This window comes from Saccopteryx leptura, chromosome 2, assembly GCF_036850995.1.
Source record: "Saccopteryx leptura isolate mSacLep1 chromosome 2, mSacLep1_pri_phased_curated, whole genome shotgun sequence".
NCBI lineage: Eukaryota > Metazoa > Chordata > Mammalia > Chiroptera > Emballonuridae > Saccopteryx > Saccopteryx leptura.
The window spans coordinates 84368613-84388460 of record NC_089504.1 but is presented as its reverse complement, the minus strand read 5'-3'; the positions used below and the strand labels follow the sequence as shown (position 1 = coordinate 84388460).

The window sequence follows — 19848 nt, the reverse complement described above, 5'->3', positions numbered from 1 at the left end:
TCCTCCCCCCATCTAGCCTTAAATGAAGGAGTATGTATTTGAAAGCCCTACAGTGTGTAACCCTCTGAAATTGCCTTGTTGAGAACCTTTTTCTTTTCTGTACTTGACCAACCAGTACTAGTTGGCTGTTATTCTTAAACAGCTCCAGTCTACCTACACCAGGTACTATGTAGTCCTTCCTTGGGTTTAACTTTCTAACTTAGCATTTTAATCTGTTGACAGTGCCTTAGATATACTGGATACTCAAACACTACATAAATTAAAGTTTATTTTTGAAGGTAATGTTGTGGCAGGCATCTTGACAGTGCAGCTTTTGCTGGGAGATTGCATCTGATCAAATTTCGGAATCCTGAAAGAACCCTTAAGAAGCCATTACTGGAGAATGGCTTTCGAAGAATTGGATGAATGCATCTATTTTTTTTTCTTTCTGTAGGCCAATTCAGCATGTACTATTTCCAAAGAAGCATAAAAATCCAGGTTGTTTGGGCGAGTATCACACCTTCTAATCATCTTGCCTGAGAGGTACTTCAGAAATAGCCCCTGCAGGATGCCAGGGAACTTACTCAGTGGGTACTGGAGTGCCTACTTGGGGGGGGGGGTGTAAGACATACATATAAGAATTACTATAGTTTCAACCCTTTAGGAGCTTAAAGCCTAATAATATATAAAAGCTTGGTATGTGAACTTCAGTCTTGTCAGCCTGGAAGGAGGCATGGAGGCAGCCTGCTGTTTTGGCAGTAGAGAAGAAGCCCCAAACACACCTGCGTAGAGTGCTCAGTACTGAGAATTCCCTTCTTTAAGTCTCTCTTGTGTCCCCATCCTATATATTTAATGCAAATGGCTAAAATGAAAAGTTCACAATACTGCTTACTGGTGTAGCCTTCTTAGTGTGTTTTATTACTGCAAAATCATATTGTCATTAGGTACTGACTGCTTGGTGACTTGTAGTCCATTCCACATTCAGAAACATCCATATAACCTTAATCTTAAATTAGGCACTGTTCCATAAAGTCCCTTTATCATTTCTACCACTGTCCCCCCCAAAAGCTCCTCTGTTTCTCATCCTGCATCTCACTTTGGGCTCTAGCAGATCTCCCTGAGAGAAAATGAGGAAGTGGCGGTATTTAGTATGTGATCTTTTAACTGGGGAAATAAGATTCAGCTGACCTTTTGTATCGGCCTGCTTGAAGATGCTGGGTTGTTGACCCTCTGAATGACTAGGCAGCCTTTCCTCAGGCTTCAGACTTTCATGTGTTCTCTCTCATCTGCCATTTTCTTTGGAAATCCTTGTAAATCTTTGTAAATATTGTAAAAATTTGCTTTAAAATTGTAATATAACAATTAATTTTGATAATAACTGCCATGCATTTGGAAAAAGCCTTTTTTATTTCATCTCTGAACTGTTGTTAAAGTGATACCTCTTATGTCAAAGTTCTCCCACTTTATTGTCTTACCTGATCTAAGAGACACTAGGAATATTTGAGTTTTTTTTCCATAAAATGGGAACACTGTTAATACCCAATTTATATACTTGTGAGGATCAGTTGAGTTAGTATATGTAACATGCCCAGAATAGTGCCTGGCACACGGCAAGCACTTAAGTATTAGGGGCTATCATTATCTGTGTTGTTACGGTTTTATATACATGTGAAATTATTATAATTAAAATGTTACTATGATTCTCCAGCTCTGTGTTAATAGTTTTATTACTCTATTTAATCCTTGTAAGGTCCCTGTGAGGTAAGAACTATCAAACATCAAATACAAAGAAATAAAGGTTTCAAAGGACCTAAGGGAATTATTTCAGAGCTATTTAACTGGTAAGCAACAGAGCTGAGACCTAACCTAGCTCGGTGTGACTCCGTGCTATGTTGTTACTCCTTAGCTTTGGAGGGCTCTGCTGTAAGCCACCACTATATGGAATACTGTGTTGTAGCCAGAGCTTCTCCAGTAACAACACATTTTCTTCTGCCTCCTATTCATGTTGTTTAAAAAATTTTAAAGATTATGTGCCCAAATAAATACAGGATCATTTGACATTTTTAATGTTTAAAGTAAGAGAGTCTGTTTTCTTAACCACTACTGACACTTCCTAAGGCAGAGAGGGGAGAATGGACTTTTGCTGGTTACAGCTGAAACTCCCATCTATTTTTTGTGTGTGCCAGTTCAGTGTAATCACTTTCTAAAATTTTAATGGGCTAAGTGATGACTTTGGGTTTGGAAGTGGATTATGGAATACTTTGATTGACAGATTCCTACTTAGACCTTGGAATGGCTAATGACCGCCCTGTGGATTTGATTTAACTTCCAGCACTCTTTCAGGTGCACGTCCATACCATTGCCCTGCTTGTGTTTTATTTTTTGTGAAATTCTTTACATTAGAGGTCTTTAGGAATTTGGAAGGCATTTGTGGCTTTTCTAAGTTACATTTCAAGAATATCTGTACCGTGGACTTCCTGTTTGCCTTTTTCAGCATGGGAGCCCTTTTTGAACTAAATGTGTACTGCAGCCAAGCAGAAGCTGCAATCAGAGGGCAGATAGGATCTGCCAACTACCACACTTCAATGAAGAATGAAGATGTCTGTCAGGAGAGCCTATTTGGACCCTCATTTAATTGATACACATGGATAAAACTTTTCGGCAGCATTTAATTCTGTTTGGTGCAATTTTTCAGAGGCAGAGTTTAAGATGTGTGAAAGAGGAAATCTAGTTTGCCAAGTCTCCAGTTTATGATTGGTTGCTTGGTACAAGTCTTTCAACCAGAATACTTTTATTTTTCCGTGGATATTCAGTAGGTTTAGTATTGCTTTTAAAAATGCCATCTGTGGTCACTTATGACAGTATTCTTAGCTTCATCTTTAACTTGATATAAGAATCAACTGCCTTGAAGTTTATTTCATATGTTGCCCTAAAACTTGAACATGATATGAAGCTGGACAGTCTCTCTAGTGTAAAACAACCTCTTGCTGTTTTCACTTTCTGTTAGATGGTATATAAAAAAAAATCAGACATGTTTAATATCTAAGAGATTCTGACTATTCTGGGTATTTTAATTTCATTGGTGTAAAGCACTAGTCTCAGGATTCTTAGATTTTTCTGTCTTCAACTCCACTCTCCCCACGAGTATTAGATTTTCTCAAACATGTAAATAATTCTTAGGCATTACTAATGGAAGAAACGTACTATAGTAATGGTTGTAATGGAATGACTAATTTTGATTTATTTTAGATTTTATGTATATATAAGAAGATTTAGCAATGCTAAGGTTGTTACCTTCTTGAATATCTCTTCTGGTATTTACTTGTAAATGTCTGATCATCTTCCCAATAACTGTCATTTTGCTAGAAACTTGCATGATTTCAACTGCCTGTTGCAGCTAGTGGTTTGAAGGAAAACTCCTTGATAAGAGTTAAAGTCCCTGAATCCTCCATCCAGGTTTTTGTTTGGCATTTTTGGAAACAACCAGGGAAAGTGAGAAAGCAGAAAACTTTGGGAAGCATTGAAGGTTGTATGTATTTATTTAGAAAATGTAGTCAGTGTCCTGATCATAAAGGACTAATAAGACATTTGGAATTAATCTTAAAGTATTAGGGAGCCCCTGAGGAAATTTTAGCAGAACATGACATGATCAAATGTATTCCTTGGTATCTCTGATCTACTCACTTGAATTAACACAGTCTTCATGTAGATGTCAGAATTAAATAACTTCAGTCTCAGTCAGTACATTTGAGGTTTTATATGTATTTTCCATTGTTGCAGTTTTTCTAAATTCTGTGTTTTAAAATACCTATTAAAGGTAGCTACCCTAATGTATATAATACCTTCTCTAAGCCTTCCTATTAAGTGTGATTATTTCTTTTAGCTCTTGACACATTTTCTAGAGCTAATTTTTCATTTCTGATTGACAATTCCATATGCTCTGTTCTCTCAGGTGTACTCATTTGCAGCCTTTGTGAAACATGTCTGTCTTCATGCAGAACCTAATCTTGGTCTATGATATGTGTAGACCTTGATGTGTGTTTGAATCCTGTTCCTGCTAGGGTTTTACATTTAGAAGATCAAAGTACACTCTTTTCTTTTGGGTGAATTTTGAGGTCTGTTGCCTGAATTGAGGTTAGAGATTATATCCTTCTGTGTATTTTACATCTGAGCTCTTTTGGAGGCACCAGTACAGTCACCTGTCTATAAAGCCTTGATGTTGTTGTAAGACCTTTGTTAACTGCCTACTAGAGTCAGAGCTAACTTTGATTTAGTGATAGTGTTATTTTTCAGACAGTCCATCAAGACTCCATTTTTTGATATGAACTTCAATTAACTCTCAGTTTAAATAGGCATAACTATGACTTTGTCCTCTCCTTTTTAGCTGGAGAGATTGAATGCAGCTTCTCAAAAAAGCATGAAGTGGCAAGTATCTAATTTTCAGGATGTTTGTAGTCCTGGGTCAGTAATTGGCAAGTGATAGAAATTGTTCAGTGGTGGTATCACCAGTGGAAGATTTTTCAAATGCCCTTAGTGTAATAAAGAGGGACTTGCTTTTGTTCACGTATAGACCTTATCAACTTAATCTGTTGGCATTAATGTCCTCTGTCAGTGGTCTTTTTTGTTGATGAATCAGAAAATGAGAGTGGCTGTGTTTTTGGACTAAAACATTTAAGTGGACTTGTATTGTACAGAGATTTTATACTTTACTATGTATATATAATGAAATATCAGTTATTATCCATACGATATTTCCATTTATTTTTATTCTGTGTATTTTGATTAACTTGTGTTTTGATAGTTCATTCTTCATATGTGTTACTGCTCCTTGAATGTTTAATGTTAATTAGTTTTAGTTGCTGATGAAGAAATGAGTTTTTAATTATAAGAAGTACACTGTTTCAAACTATTCCATTTTGAGACCTAATTACCTTGATAAATTTATTTTTATCTGTTTCATTCACTCTGATCTCATTTGTAAAGAACAAACTGAGAAGCCATTGGCCAGAGCATTAATTTGCCTGGGACTTGTAACTGCTTCCCTTTTCTCCACAAGTAATCTCAGTATTGCTTGTCTGTGTTTATTATATCACTTGTAAGGTTGTGAGAAATTCCAGCATAAACCTGAGTTTCAGATTGCGATCATTGGAATAGATTGGTGTTCAGTGTTGTACTCCCCGTATCATCTTTAAATATTTAAATTACAGAGTCTCTAGCTGCCTCTTAAACTAGATCCTTCACTTAGTAGTTTTGACATTTCATAACCTTGCTTCTCAGGCATTAAGAATTCACCTGTTTAAATGGCAGTGAAAATTTAAAATCCAAAACCATCTATTAATCCAGAGAATGTAGGTTGGAGAACAGCTTGCACTTGGTGAAGGAGTAGCTATTTTGACCCCACTGGGGCATGTGCTGGAGGCTCATCTTACTAAAGTAATTCTGATACAGAATTTGCCATAAAACAAAACCATCTCTTAGGTTTAGTCTTGAAAAACCACAGAGATAGACTTAATACTGGAGGGTTTAGGTAGTGCAAGTGTGGTTCTGTAGAGGACTATTAAAGCAAGGCAACAGAAGGTGCTCCAAATCCGCAGAAAAAAATCACAATGGAGAGGATTGCTGATAATTACCAGATGCAAAATTTGGTCCGGAAACTTCCTTGACTCTCCAAAGATGCAAGTTATTATCCTACTGTAAGTTTTCTTTGTACTTTGGTTTAAATATATTTCCTGTTTATAATCCTTTGAAGTGGAAGAAGGAGAAGAAGAAATATTTTCTTGGAAGAGGGAGGATGTTGATGATAGTCATATCCCTGATAGAGCCAGGGGAAGGGAGCTGCTTCAGTCCCTCAAATAGTAAAGTTGCGGGGTGAGACAGCATACTGGTGTGGGCAGAGGCGGATTTAACAGCGGGCCCCAACTTCTGAAGGGCCCCGCAAAACTCCAGTCTGACACTTCTTTCTAATGACACCCAAGTTTGGTTTCATAGGTGCAATTTTAACATGAATAATACATAATGTTTTTTATTTATTTAAAAATAATGGTTACCATGTTATTTTTATTTTCCCTGTTTCTCCCTTTTTTTTTAAGGGGCCCAGTATTTCCTTCTGTGCCCAGGACCTCAACTGACCTTAATCTGCCTCTGGGTGTGGGAGTAGAGCAGTTGCCCTTCCAGTTTTTTGAACAGGGATGGAGTGGGGTTATGCATAACATTTAATTACATTAAAAACTAGAAAGTAATAAAAATAATTTTAAAATTCTAATGTGCAATTTCTCTAGTTAATTGCTATTAGTGGCCACTTATTTTTTTAAAATATGACATTTTACAAAATATTAATGGAAAATGAAGTCCTGGCTGTAGAACTCAGTTGGTTAGAGTGTCATCCTGATATGCCAAAGTTGTGGGTTCGATCCCCACACAGGGCACATACAAGAATCAACTAATGAATGCATAAGTGAGTGGAACAACAAATTGATGTTTCTTTCTCTTTTGCGCTTCCTTTCTTCTTCTTACTAAAAAAACAAAAAAAAAGTAACTTCTGACTTAATTATAATTTCTAGTACTATTTTGCTTTTTGCTATGCTCAATTTCACTCTGTGTGTTTAAGAAACCACCAAGAGGCATGTAATTTTTCTAAACTCTCAGAACAAGTGTACTGATAAGAAAGTTACTTTAGTGTGCCCTAGTGGCAGAGAAACTGGACAAGTAGACAGGAAAATGGGGTCGGAGGATCAGAATTTGAATCAAGAATTCAACAGATGGCCCTGGCTAGTTGGCTCAGTGGATAGAGCATTGGCCTGGTGTGCGGATGTCCCAGGTTCGATCTCTGGTCAGGGCTCACAAAAGAAGAGACCATCAGCTTCTCTTCCCCTCCCCTTTCTCTCTCTTTTCTTCTCCTGCAGCCAGTGGCTTGGTTGGTCTGAACGTGGGCCTCAGGTGCTAAGGATAGCTCTGTTGGTTTAAGTATTGGCCCCAGATGGGGGTGGGGGGTTGCCAGGTGGATCCCTGTCAGGGCACATGCAGGTGGGAGTCTATCGCTCCTCCTCTCACTTAAAAAAAAAAATTCAGTACTGTATATAACTGTAGGCATGCTATTTACCTTGTTTATACCTATTTTCCCAGCAATAAAACAGTAATGTGTGCCCTGCCTACCTCACAGGGTTTTTGTGAGGCACCAACAAAACACTGTATTAGAAAATGCTTTTCAATGAAGTGTCAGAAGCCCCTAAGTGTAAGGTAAATGGAAATATTATTTGTTACCTCATGAGTTTACCTATAATTCAGTACCTCTGTCCTGCCCATGGTGATTGGAAACAGTTCATTGGCAAAGTTATTGAAAAATACTGATCTGGGCAGATCTGTTATTGTTCTTGGAATCCTTGTAATGTGGCTGTGTGCTTAAAACTGTACCCAGGATTTGTCTTATTCAGATATGGTAAAACATGCAGACATGGAAATGATTGTTATAGGAAGAAGTTTATACTTATAAGTCTCTGGAAACAACAGTAAACCCAACTTGTCATGTAGGACCACATGGGAAAGCACCAGGGATGGTCAGAGGTCAGAGCTGGGCCAGAGCCTTTATTGGGGTTCTAGTGGGAAGGAAAGGGTGAGGCAGGGTAGATTATGGTGAATAAATGTAGCACTAGATAGTTTGAATAATTTTGGAGGGCTGTGGGCTATGGGCTATAGGGATGGTGTCTAGTTGTCTGGTAACTGGCCCTGGAGTGATTTAGGGCAAGGGAAATAACTGATTTGGTGTATGAGTTAGGTAAAAAAGATAGTAGAGTAAGCTCTGGATTGGTTGGTTTATATATCAAAGGTGTGCTCGCAGGGGACTCATTTACAATCTTGAGTAATTAGCTCTCCCTGGGAGGGGTAGTCTCTTCAGGATCAAAGCCTTCCATACATCAAGAATACAGGAAATAAGAAAATATAGTCAGTACAGGCTGGGAACTAAAGAAGCAATGTGAACCAAAGACTGGACATTGAAGGAGAAATAAAAGCAGATAACATAACCAACCCAAGTATGTTTTCAAAGCTTTTATATAAGCACTAAATATAAACCCGTTTTCCTAAATATATTTTAGGATAACTTTTAAAACACTCCACCCACACTCCTCTGAAATGCACAAAGCAGTAAATGTCACTGCATGAGTAAATTATTCTGGAACACAGTAATGGACTCAGGTTACTCTCAAGTTTAATAATCTGGGATCTTACCTACATTTTCAAATGCATGTAGAGATAAATAATATTTATAATATAATCACCTAGGTTTTTTTGGCTCTGTGATCAGCATTTTATGTGCATTAGAGATTATTTTATTTAATTATTCCTAATAACCATATATAGATTCTACAGTTATGAGATAATCAACTTCAAGAATTTTTCCAAGTTCACAGAGCCCTTAATGAATTGAACCTAGTTTTGAGGCCAGGCACATTGCTTAGAGAGCTGTCCCCTTTAACTACTGTTATACTATTTTACTGTGTGTGAGCTTATGGAGAGAGGCTGCCTCTCCCTGCTTCATCAGTCATTGGAAGTTCTCATTCTCATTTTGGGAATGTATAGATGTTTGCACTGTGGCCCATAGGAAGTGACTCTTTAAAAAGGGAACATTTTATTCACATGATCTGGCACAGACTTCACACCTGACTTGCTGTGATCTCTCTGCCTCTGCATAAAGCCTTGGAGTCCATTAGATACCATGGGAGTCCAGGTGGTGGGATTTTAGCCTACCCAGATAATTGAGAATTGTTCTTTAGAAAAGAAATTGGCTACTCATGTAGCCAATTATTCATCAAAGGTTGAATAAATAATTCATTGGCTTTATGTTTTTATCAGAGTATAGCTGTCCTAGATTAGATTCCATTTCGGTTGTTTTGTTGATGACTTGGAGTTCTTCATATTTTTCACTTACATTATAGTTCCCCAAGTTCATTGTTCCTGAAGTTCATTGTTCTTAAGGATTTAGGCATAGGGAAAAAAGAGCAGCATATGAATAGTTATCTGTCTTCTCTCCATTACTATCAAAATTCCTTTTGTCTGTAGGATGGGACAGTGCTAACATGACTTCCAAGTATAGTTTTGGTACATAAGGTGAATTTTCACTTGTTAATAAGCAAACATTGAGTAAAGAATAAATATATTAAATGTTCACATTATTAGGGCAGCGGTGAAAGATAGCAAGACTTTTATAAAGTACATAGTATAAAACCAGGCTTGCTTTTATTTTTCTGGGAAAGCAGAAAAAAAAATCGAATCAGTATACAAAAAGCTAAAGAACTGTGGGCATAATTTAAACCATGGAGAAAATATTTCATATCTAGAGCTATTTAAAATGAAAATTTGTTTAGAATAAGCAATGAAGTATATAGATTAAAAGTAGATACCAATTGCCCTGGCCAGGTATAGCTCGGTTGGTTAGAGCATTGTCCTGAAGTGTAGGGGTTGCCAGTTCCATCTCTGGTCAGGGCACCTACAGAAAAAAATTTTCCTGTCTCTCTCCTTCTCTCTCTAAAGTCAATTAAAAACAAAAGTAGAAACTAATGGATGAGATGAGGAGGCAGAAGTTATTATAACATGGTACCCCAGTAGGTCAGTCCTACAGTTAGATCTACTTGTCTTTTTTATGAACGATCTGGAAGATGGGAGTATATTGTGAAATTTCTATCTTTACAGGTAGTCCAAAAGAGCTTCCAGTTAAACCAAAGAGAATGAGATCAGGAATAGCATGTCTCAGAGCTATCTAAAATTGGTAGATTTTAGATTATAGACAAAGAGCAATCAGTTACACTTTGGGCAAAATCTGGATGACTTGATGAACTGACTCTTAAATGCTATGGTGTCCAGTAAGCTGCTGTGGACCCCAAGTATCAGTGGGGTATTGGATTGGCTTTACTCAGCAAATATTTTAGTAACTATCATGTGCCAAGAGACTGAAGATACAGTGATAAGAGAGACAGCTGTAGTTCCTTCCTGCAATGAGTTTATATAAAGAAAGTTGATAATAAAAAAATACTCTTGGACTTATTTTTTCTTCTCCCTTTTTTTTTTAAATGAGAGAGGAGGGACAGACAGGAAGGGAGACAGATGAGAAGCATCAGTTCTTCGTTGCAGCACCTTAGTTGTTCATTGATTGCTTTCGTCTATGTGCCTTGACTGGGAGGCTACAGCTGAGCCAGTGACCCTTGGCTCAAATCAGCAACCTTGGGCTTCAAGCCAGAGACCTTGGGCTCAAACCAGTGATCATGGGGTCATGTCTGATTCCACACTCAAACTGGTGACCTCAGGGTTTTGAACCTGGGTCCTCAGCATCTCAGACCATGCTTTATTACTGCGCCACCACCTGGTCAGGCTTGTCTTCCATTTTTGTAGAATTTTGGATACTATCTCTCAAAGATAGGAAGTTTTTTGAAAAGGTACATAAAGTGGCATGTAGAGTCAATAAAGGGACTTAAGGTCTTTTGAAATCTAGGTTAATTTAAAAAGACTTGTGGACAAGAAGACAGTAGGTAATAGGTAATATAGCTCATTCACATATTTAAATCTGTGGGAATTTAGGAATGATAGGAAGTTATTTTGGAATAATAGAAAGGGCATTCTTAATAATTACAGGGTTTAGAAATGTTGCACCACCACCCCCAGAGATGGGAGGGAGAGTTTTGAAAACAGATCACAAAAATATCAGATGAATTTAATCTTTAAACTTAATCATTCACTTGAGCCTAAAACTCTAGTTTAGGGGCTTTGCCCCATTCAGTCTGTTGACCACTAGTAGGCATTGTGCTGTGGGCAGCTCTGGTCTTGTTTTGAAATTTACAAACCCAGAGGTGAGTATCTTCTTCTCTTCAGGTAGGGCAATGGCATTTCCTATGTGTTTAGAAATTTCTTTAGCAGTGACTAAAACTGTCAAGGATTGCTTGCTTTAACTTCAGTGTTTGTTGTGTGCTTCTTATGGAAACGCCACTAAATTGAGGCAGCCTTTGAGGTTTCTGAAGGGAGATAATTGAGTTTGCATATATGTTTATTTCCATTTTTTAGGTTTCCTATGCTCGCCCAAGTTCAGCTTCTATTAGAGATGCAAATTTGTATGTCAGTGGACTTCCGAAAACGATGACTCAGAAGGAGTTGGAACAGCTGTTTTCACAATATGGACGCATCATTACTTCTCGTATTCTTGTTGACCAGGTCACTGGTAAGTGGGCAACCACTCTGGATAATCTTTTACTCTTTCTGACTGGCAGATTGTGAAATATTCTGCCTTCCCGTACAGCAGTCTTGCCTCAAGAACACATCAAAGGTATATGTGGGCCAGAAAATGCAATTTTCTGCTGGATTGTTCATAAATATGCATGGATAAAAATAGAATTGTGTAGTGAGTGAGCTTGAGTCACTTCCACCCCGAAGGTGCAGGTTCGAAGCCTGTTTCATGGCTTGTAATAAATTTACGGGTGCTATAATCTTCATTTCCAAGCTGCTGCGTGAAGAAAAACACCCTTACTCCTTATAAAGGACTAATCAGCAATTGTATTTTTGTAAAAAGCATCATTTAATGCAGCAACATGCAGTTAGTACTCCAAGGGAGGATTACGCTACAGCTATGCTGGTAATCGCTGTTAAGGCTGTATTCCAGGTCTGTGCTGTGTTGTACAGGCCTGTGTACGAGTTTGAAGTTTTGAATGTTAACCATTTATTTTATATCTAATGTCATCTTTAAACCAAACTGAAATGAGAAGAACTTTTGTATGTAAGGGAGCTCTTCTGTAAGGCTTTTAGTTAAAGAAAAGCTAGCAATATAGATGTGATTATGGATTTTAAAAATAAAGTACAGGTAATTTTTCTATTATAAATGCAATACTTATTCTTTTTTAAACATATTGAAAATAGAGTAGTACAGCAAGGAGGAGAAATGCTCACCTGTAGTGTTGTAGACTTGAGCAGTCATATTAAGATTTTGTGGGTTTTTTAAAAGACACTGGGAAGGTTCTCCTCCGTTCTTTCTTTCTGTTTCTTCCATCTCTCTACCCTCTTTCATTCTTCCTGTTCTTATTTTCCTTCTGTCTCTCTTCCTTATCATGATAAAGCACTAGAAATGCTTTGTGTTCTAGAGTGTCATTTTGTTTTTAGAAGAGTTGGATAACCACAGAATAGAATCAGGGGAAGTTTTTAATTCTTCAAGTGAAGATCAGTTAAGTTTGATCAGAAGCCACCCATGTTATATGCTATACTCTGTGCTGTTAATTAGACTCATAGAAGGCTAAGCACCCTACTTAAAGAGTTCTGGGTAGAGCGATAGCTACCATCACGTATGCGCTTGGGAGAATTTGCTGTTTGGAGAAAATTTAGTCCAGTGAGGGTATATAAAAATACGGTCTTTTCTTCATACCTACATTTCATAATTTCCCTTATACATTCTCTCATGGTTTGTTGTATCACACAGACCACTAGTGAGGTATGGTAGAAATCCAGGCTTAGAGATCTGGATAAATTTGTTTTAACAAAAATGCCCTTTTATCTTGTTTATATCATTCATGCCTTTTAATGAGGACCCAGTGAATTGAGAGTAGATGTCACCTGTGCTACAGAAAGTCATTCTCTGAACTGCAAGTCCATCCTGAGTACTAGTTAGGCTCACAGGTGGGACCTACCTTGCCACCTGGTGTAGTCAGTGGTTCTCAAGTGAGCTCCTGTACCCGCAGCGTCTTTCTGAAACATTGTTAGAAATGCACGTTCTTGGGCCCCACCCAAAACCTAAAGAATAGAACTCTGAGGGTGGGCATGTTCCCAGGCCCTCCAGGTTAGTCAGGTGCATGCTCAGGTGTTAGGACCACTTGTTTAGTCAGCTCTGTAGACTGACTGTTTCATTGCTAATGATGCTTTTTCAGAGGCTGTTTCATTGCTAATCTGATGCTTTCTTCAGGGAATTAGTTAAGTCCCAGGGGTTAGTAATTCTTAGTAGGAGCTAAGAAGATAACTAGAAGAATATGTTTTCCTTCAATTCATCATTTCATCTTTATACTTGTGGCTTTCAATAAAAAAATCATTCACTTTACTTGAAATGAAAACAACCAGCAGGTGATAATGTGCAACAGGTAGAGCTTAAATAGAAAGGTAACGTGACGGGGCTGTCTGATAGAAGCATATGTGGAGAAAATTCCTTATCTACCTTAGAATTAAATTTTAAGCCATTGAACATACACAGTATTAATTGTAAAGCATACAGACCTTTATTCCTTTTTATAGTTTCTATAAATCATGATGGTCTAGTGCATTTTCTCAGCTCGTCTTTCCCTGTACCTCGCATTCTTTCTTCAGTGATGTACTCTGAATCATGTAGACTTTGCTAGCTGCTAGTCTCAAGCTGGTTCTGCTAGTACCGGTTTGCTTGCCAAGAAAGTGTTTCCCTGCAACTGCTTATCTTGTGATGGCCTGCTATGGCCACCCCTACTGGCCTGTTTAAGCTAATTAAGTGGAATGAGCTGGGTTTCCCTCTACCATTTCTCAAAAGCTGGACAGGTATTTGGTCATCTCTCTGCTTTCCCATCTCCTAGTCTCTCGGAATGGGAACAGCATGAGACGGAGTGGCGTTCCAGGGTCAGGAGAAGTGCTGCTAAAGCCAGAAAGCTTTGAGGCTTTGCTTCTCTGTTATTTTTGCTTCTCTGTTTATTTTTTAAATTGAGATCTTTTACCTCTTGTTCTCCATATAATATTATTTCTCTAATAAAGTATGGCTAGTTTAAAGCTGTGTAGAAGCTTTGGGGAACCAGAAAAACCTCTCCAGACATTTTTCTTGAAGGACTGGTATCCTATATAATATTATTAGTTTGAATTTTATTTAAAAATTTAGCTGAAATAAATCCTTCTACCGCTGTGCATGTATTTTTAGAATAGCTTTTTAGCATTTTTAGCAAATGCCTGTGTCTGTGCTCCTTGTAACAAGAAAGGGAGCTGCTGTGCCTGTCATTTCTGAGCTGTTTGTCCAGTAGCATAATTTGTAAAATGAAACTCTGGCAGGCTGTTGACATTATTAAAGAGAGTGTATTTGGAGAACGAGAAGGTGGGGGAGAGAAAACATGGACATACCGATGTGCTTTCTCTTCCTAACTTATTGGTAGGCATGTGATAATGGGTATTCAGATTATATGGGCAACTTCATGCATTAAATAATACAAAATGGTGATTCTAGACTGAATTACTACCAAATGAAGGTAAAACTTTCCTCCTCCTCTGATTTTGTGGCAGATGTTATGTGTGGGTGAAAACACATTCTTGAAAAGGAAAAATTAATTTATCCTTTCTTCTTTTCCTCCTCTCTTTCCACTCTCTCTTTCCCAAATCCTTACCCAAATCTACCATAGGCATATCAAGGGGTGTAGGGTTTATTCGATTTGACAAGCGGATTGAGGCAGAAGAAGCTATCAAAGGCCTAAACGGCCAGAAACCTCCTGGTGCCACAGAGCCAATCACTGTAAAGTTTGCTAATAATCCAAGCCAAAAAACCAATCAGGCCATCCTTTCCCAGCTGTACCAGTCTCCAAACAGAAGGTATCCAGGACCATTAGCTCAGCAGGCACAGCGTTTTAGGTAAGTCTGGTCTGGTTCTTATGCCCAGCTACTAAATCCAGAACTCTCAGGTTCACTTTCCTATACTTTTATTAACAGGATCTCCAGTTTGCTATTATTGTTATTATTGTTCTCTTCCTTTTTCTTATGGGCACAGAGAAAACCTACTTGGGGAATAATGTCTTTTGCTACCATTGAAGGCGGAGACAAAAGGACAATATCCTACAGCAATGAATCTCAACAGGGCAGGGGCACAGGAGGGTGGGTGGTATAATTTTGCCCATCAGGGGCCATTAGGCAGTGTTTGGAGTCATTTATGTTGGCATAATTTGGGTGGAGGGTACTACTGGCATCTAGTGGGAAAAGGCCAGGGATGCAGCTAAACATCTTATGATGTGGGTATAGTTCCCAACAACAACTTCTCCAGCCGAAAACATCAATGTAGCCAAGGTTGAGAAACCCTGACCTGTAGCATACTAGGTTCTTAGCTGTTTTCAGTGCTTTCGATTTCCCCCTTTTAGCTTTTTTCTTGATTAGGTTTTATTCTCCTGTTCCCGTTTTTAGGTCAAGATCTTTCAGTTACTTTGGTTTATAATAGGTGCTCCACTAAGGCTGTATAACCTATTTGAATACATTAGGTTTCTACAAATGGGTCCCTCTCCCTCTTTTAAATTTTTATGGAGGTTGGCAAACCTTCACTGTACAGGGCCAGGTAGTAAATATTTTAGACTTTGTGGGTCACGGTCTCTGCTGCATATATTTCCTTTTCTTTTTTTTTTAAACAACTCTTCAAAAATGCAGAAACAATTCTTAGTTCCTGGGCTACACTGAAACAGATGGCAGTCTGAATTTGGCCCGTGGGTGGTAATTTTCAGACCCCTGTTTATGTCCATGGAGTGACCATGCATGTTTAGCTCAAAGAAGACATTCTGTTTTGTAGATAAGTATAAATACGTATTCAAAATTTTCAAGTTCTATTCTAATCCTTAGGTAACAACCATAACAAAAGTCATTTAAAAAATGTCCCTAATTTGCATGTGAGAACAGTGACTTTAAGATGTTAAACAGAGCACAAAGCAAAATCACCCAAGGTTTTATATTCCAGAAGATTTTTTAATCTTTTTTTTTTTTTAACCATATGGTGTATATTGCAGCCATAACACCATCTAACCCCCATCATAATTTTTTTTTCTAATCATAGTTGCATATCGATTTTCTTGTTGGATCAGAAGAATTAATTATCAAAGATATAGTCACAAATGTATCTTAATATAAGGAGAGTTAATGTGTTTTTTAGCTCAAATCACATGAATTTTTTCCATTGGGGTATTTAAAGTGCTAAAAAAAAAAATGGGGATTAAAAACTAGTTAAATATCTCCCTTTAAAATAGCATTCAGTTATGTCACCCGAAGTATGAGAAAGAAATTTGCCATAAACACTGTTAAATTCCTCCTTGGGGGGCTTCTGCTCTGGGAGAAGAGGTGATTTCCCTGTATATTCAAAAGGCTCTGTGGACTGCATGATTGGGTACCAGCTGATTGATTGAGCCTTGTGTTCACTCTCTGCTTTAATTTTGTGAAGTTAAAAAAAAAAGAAAAAAAAGCATTGGCAAAAGGAAACTGCCACTTTGACTGTGGTGGGTGGTGTGGTGATCGGGCTGGAGGGAGCGCTGTGTGGGGCTGCTTGATGCTTGCCCTTGGCGAGAAAGAGATCCTACAAAGCCTTTTATTCTTCCTCTCTTTTTTTCCTTTTTTTAGCTATGTCATGTAGGTTTCCTCGGTGGCATCTTTAAGTGAATAATAACTTTTTTGCAAATTTAGCATAGACAAACTTAAGGAATTCTGTAGGTTTTTCCTGGGCAAAGGACAGTTCTTTGGAACTTGCTGGATTTTTAACACTTAGAGTATAAAATGTTTGATGTTAGTAGAAGGCTGTATTGATTTAAACTGTTGTTTTTGGTGTTTCCGATTTAAACTCTGGTTTTTGTTTTATGGTAGTCATTAAGTAAAACTGTGTTCTTAGAATTAAGATGAAATTCTGAGGAAGACTGGGCAAAGGGACTGAAATGACAGGATCATCAGGAGCATTCCTGACAATTGAAATAGCGAGGCCTGTCGGTGACTCACACGGGAGGTTGCTGATGACCACGTGTGCTCTCTCAACTCAGCAGAGCCCTCTCCCTGCGTGCGCTGTGCTTTATTTGCTTTACAGGATGTTCTGATGGTCAAATTTAATAGCTTTTCAAATATCTTGTGCTCATTCTGAGCCTTTATCATTTAGCTCCATGTGTTATTAACTTGGAAATTCTTCCTCAATGCCTGTAAAAACAATTTTGGGAGGGAAAGGGAGTAACAGTCTATTGCAAGGGAAATTTGGTTTCAGAAAATAGGGAAGAGTCTTACTGTCCTTCCAGGTACCTGGCTTGTCTATACAGTATGTCCGTAAAGTCATGGTGCACTTTTGACCGGTCACAGGAAAGCAACAAAAGACGATAGAAATGTGAAATCTGCACCAAATAAAAAGAAAACTCTCCCAGTTTCATACCTATTCAGTGCAGTTTGATGTGGGCTCACGCACAGATTTTTTAGGGCTCCTTAGGTAGCTATCCCGTATAGCCTCTACAGACTCGTCACTGACTGATGGCCTACCAGAACGGGGTTTCTCCACCAAACTGCCGGTTTCTTTCAACTGCTTATCACACCCAGTAATGTTATTCCTGTGTGGTGGTGCTTCGTTATAAACGCGTCAATATTCACATTGCACTTTGGTCACGGATTCAAATTTAGCGAGCCACAGAACACACTGAACTTTCCTCTGTACTGTCCACATCTCGACTGGCATGGTTGTGGGCTGCTCCACTGTATACATGGTGTTATGTCATCATCTGCGCATGTGCACATGCTGCCACATCATCCTACAGAAACTGGGGGAGGGCTTTCCTTTTATTTGGTGCAGATTTCACATTTCTGTCATCTTTTGTTGCTTTCCTGTGACCGGTCAAAAGTGCACTATGACTTTACGGACACACTGTATTACTGTACTTCCCATTCCTCCCAAAGCTCTGTCCAGATAGTAAGTAATGAACTAGTCTTTGAGCTCAGCAAAGGTGTTTGATCTAGATTGAGTGCCAGAAGAAACTGAGAGCCTTTATTCCTAGAGTTCAGGTTTAACCTGGTGTGTGTTTGGCTGCTTTCTTACAAATACCTTTAAAAACTTGGCAGTCATCACTGTGACACCCCCCCCCCCCACACACCCATTAAATTAAGGTTGAATCTTCTTTCACCACGTAACAACTCTTGAATTAAGGACTTGCTTGTATTGTTGGTATTTTGCTTTTCTTTGGTTTAGGTCTAGGTCATTACACAAATATTTTCTCACTAATATCTATATCTTAAGGCTCTTTCTTAGCCTGCAGTTTGTCACTTTCCAGTGGACACGCAAAAGAATTCTCTGTGGGTTTTTATGTTACAATACCCTGGGAGTTGAGAGAGATCGATGAACACAAATTATAAGTATTATAATAATTAAGGATACTTTTGATATTTATGAAATTCTTATCTTTTAAAGTAAAAAAATTGAAATCTGTGTAAAATGGGTTAAGTTCAAAAGTGGGCTTGTGAAGTTTATGACTCAATCTGTATGAATAATTAGAGAATTAACATGGGCACTGCTGAGCTAATATACTCATTTAATTGATTACAGTCTTCAAAATAAGACCATTCTTATTTATTTGGATGGATGGTGTAATTTAAGCCCCTTAAGTATATTCTTGGGAATGGTATCTGAATTAAACTTTCAGCCAAATTTTTTCATCTCTTCTCTTGTGAAGCAGCTTTAATTTTATTGAATGTGATCTGGTCTAATGGCCTGTGTGCTGTTTCCATAAGCCTTTATGCATTTTTCAAGGAGCCTTTTAAATCGGCACTTGAGTTGCATTTAAGGGCATTTGCTGGTTGCACTATCACAATTTCCTTTTGGAAGAAACTGGTATCAATTCTCCTGAATAACTTTTTTCTCTCTTAGAGGACAGATGATACCATCTAATTGGATAAGGGGGTAAGTTGATGATCTTTCTGTGGTTTAACTTCAGAGCAGATCTTGGTCAGTGATCTGGAGCAGTTTTGAGAACCATTATTTTTAGGGTCCACAGTTTTATTTTCTAACCCATTAGAAGTAATCTCTCTTTATATTTTTTATTTGAATTGGTTTTACATTTTATTTGCTTTGGGTCATAGTGTATTATAGTGTTTACTCCCATAGTGTGTCAGCTAAAAATATCTCGGAAATGCAGGTACCTTCATTCTATTTTCTGCTTATAAGTTCCCAGCTTTGATATAGGAATGCTCTACCTAATCCATGGTTCCATTAGAACTCTTGCTTAGGGATAGTATTGGTTGTATTTTTATTATTAAACAAATGTTTGTACATGTATCCCCAGTGTATATATTTTCATAAATTTTATGCACATGGGCTTGTGCTAGTGTGTTCATTACATCACATACCCGGATCTGACACAGAACATAAAGATAGGATAAAGATGAAATAAACAATATATCAAATGTCTTGCTAATTATTCTGACTGGCTTAATATTTCATTTACCAATATCTTAATAAATAATACACAGGACTTTAAAGCAAGAGTCATAAAATTATCTTAATTTTGAACTTCCTGTCTGACTCCCTGTGAGACATATAGAACCATCTTTGTCTAAACTCACAATGTGGCCTGTCCCTAGGACTAGAAGAAGTAATCAGCTCTCCCTTTCCTGCTTTTCTTGGGCTTCCTTTCCTCTTGTCACCCTTACTCTGATCATGACAATGATGACGACTTTTGCAGGAATCTTTTTAAAGCTACCTCTTTTTTGAGGATTATTTTAATTAAAGGTTTACATATCTAATCCTCCAAATCCACTTTAATGTGTTATTTGTAAAGTGGATTGAGTCCAAACTAAAGGACAGGTGAGAATGTCATTGTCCCTTGAGGACTGCTCAGACTTCCCTCAGGAAAGTATGTGGTGCATGGGGAATAGGTGAGGGTACTGGATTCAGTGCATCGATGAAATATGAGTAGAGAATACTTCACTTTTAAAGTTTAATAACATATTTAATAGACACTGCACTGCAGTGTGTGATCATGCATACCCCAGTGGTCATTCTGGAGGCTATTAATTTGGTCTCCGTTAAAAATTGGCTTCCAGTTTTAAATGTCCACACATAAAAGAGGACTGTTCTTGAGCTCTGGACAGACCCAGAAAAGATGTGTAATTCTAGAGAGTAAGAGGGGTCCTTATGTCTGAGCG

The 19848-nt window shown here is 38.0% G+C and overlaps 1 protein-coding gene across 10 annotated transcripts in view; it reads left to right on the top strand.

Moving 5' to 3' along the window:
- The window catches only part of ELAVL2 (ELAV like RNA binding protein 2), a 159281-nt gene that overhangs the window by 135153 nt on the left and 4280 nt on the right, over positions 1 to 19848 (top strand). For all 10 annotated transcript variants that reach the window (XM_066368272.1, XM_066368280.1, XM_066368278.1 and 7 more), the window contains 2 exons: positions 11026 to 11179; positions 14343 to 14568. In XM_066368272.1, coding sequence (XP_066224369.1) covers positions 11026 to 11179; positions 14343 to 14568 — 380 coding nt within the window. The remainder of the gene's footprint in view (positions 1 to 11025; positions 11180 to 14342; positions 14569 to 19848) is intronic.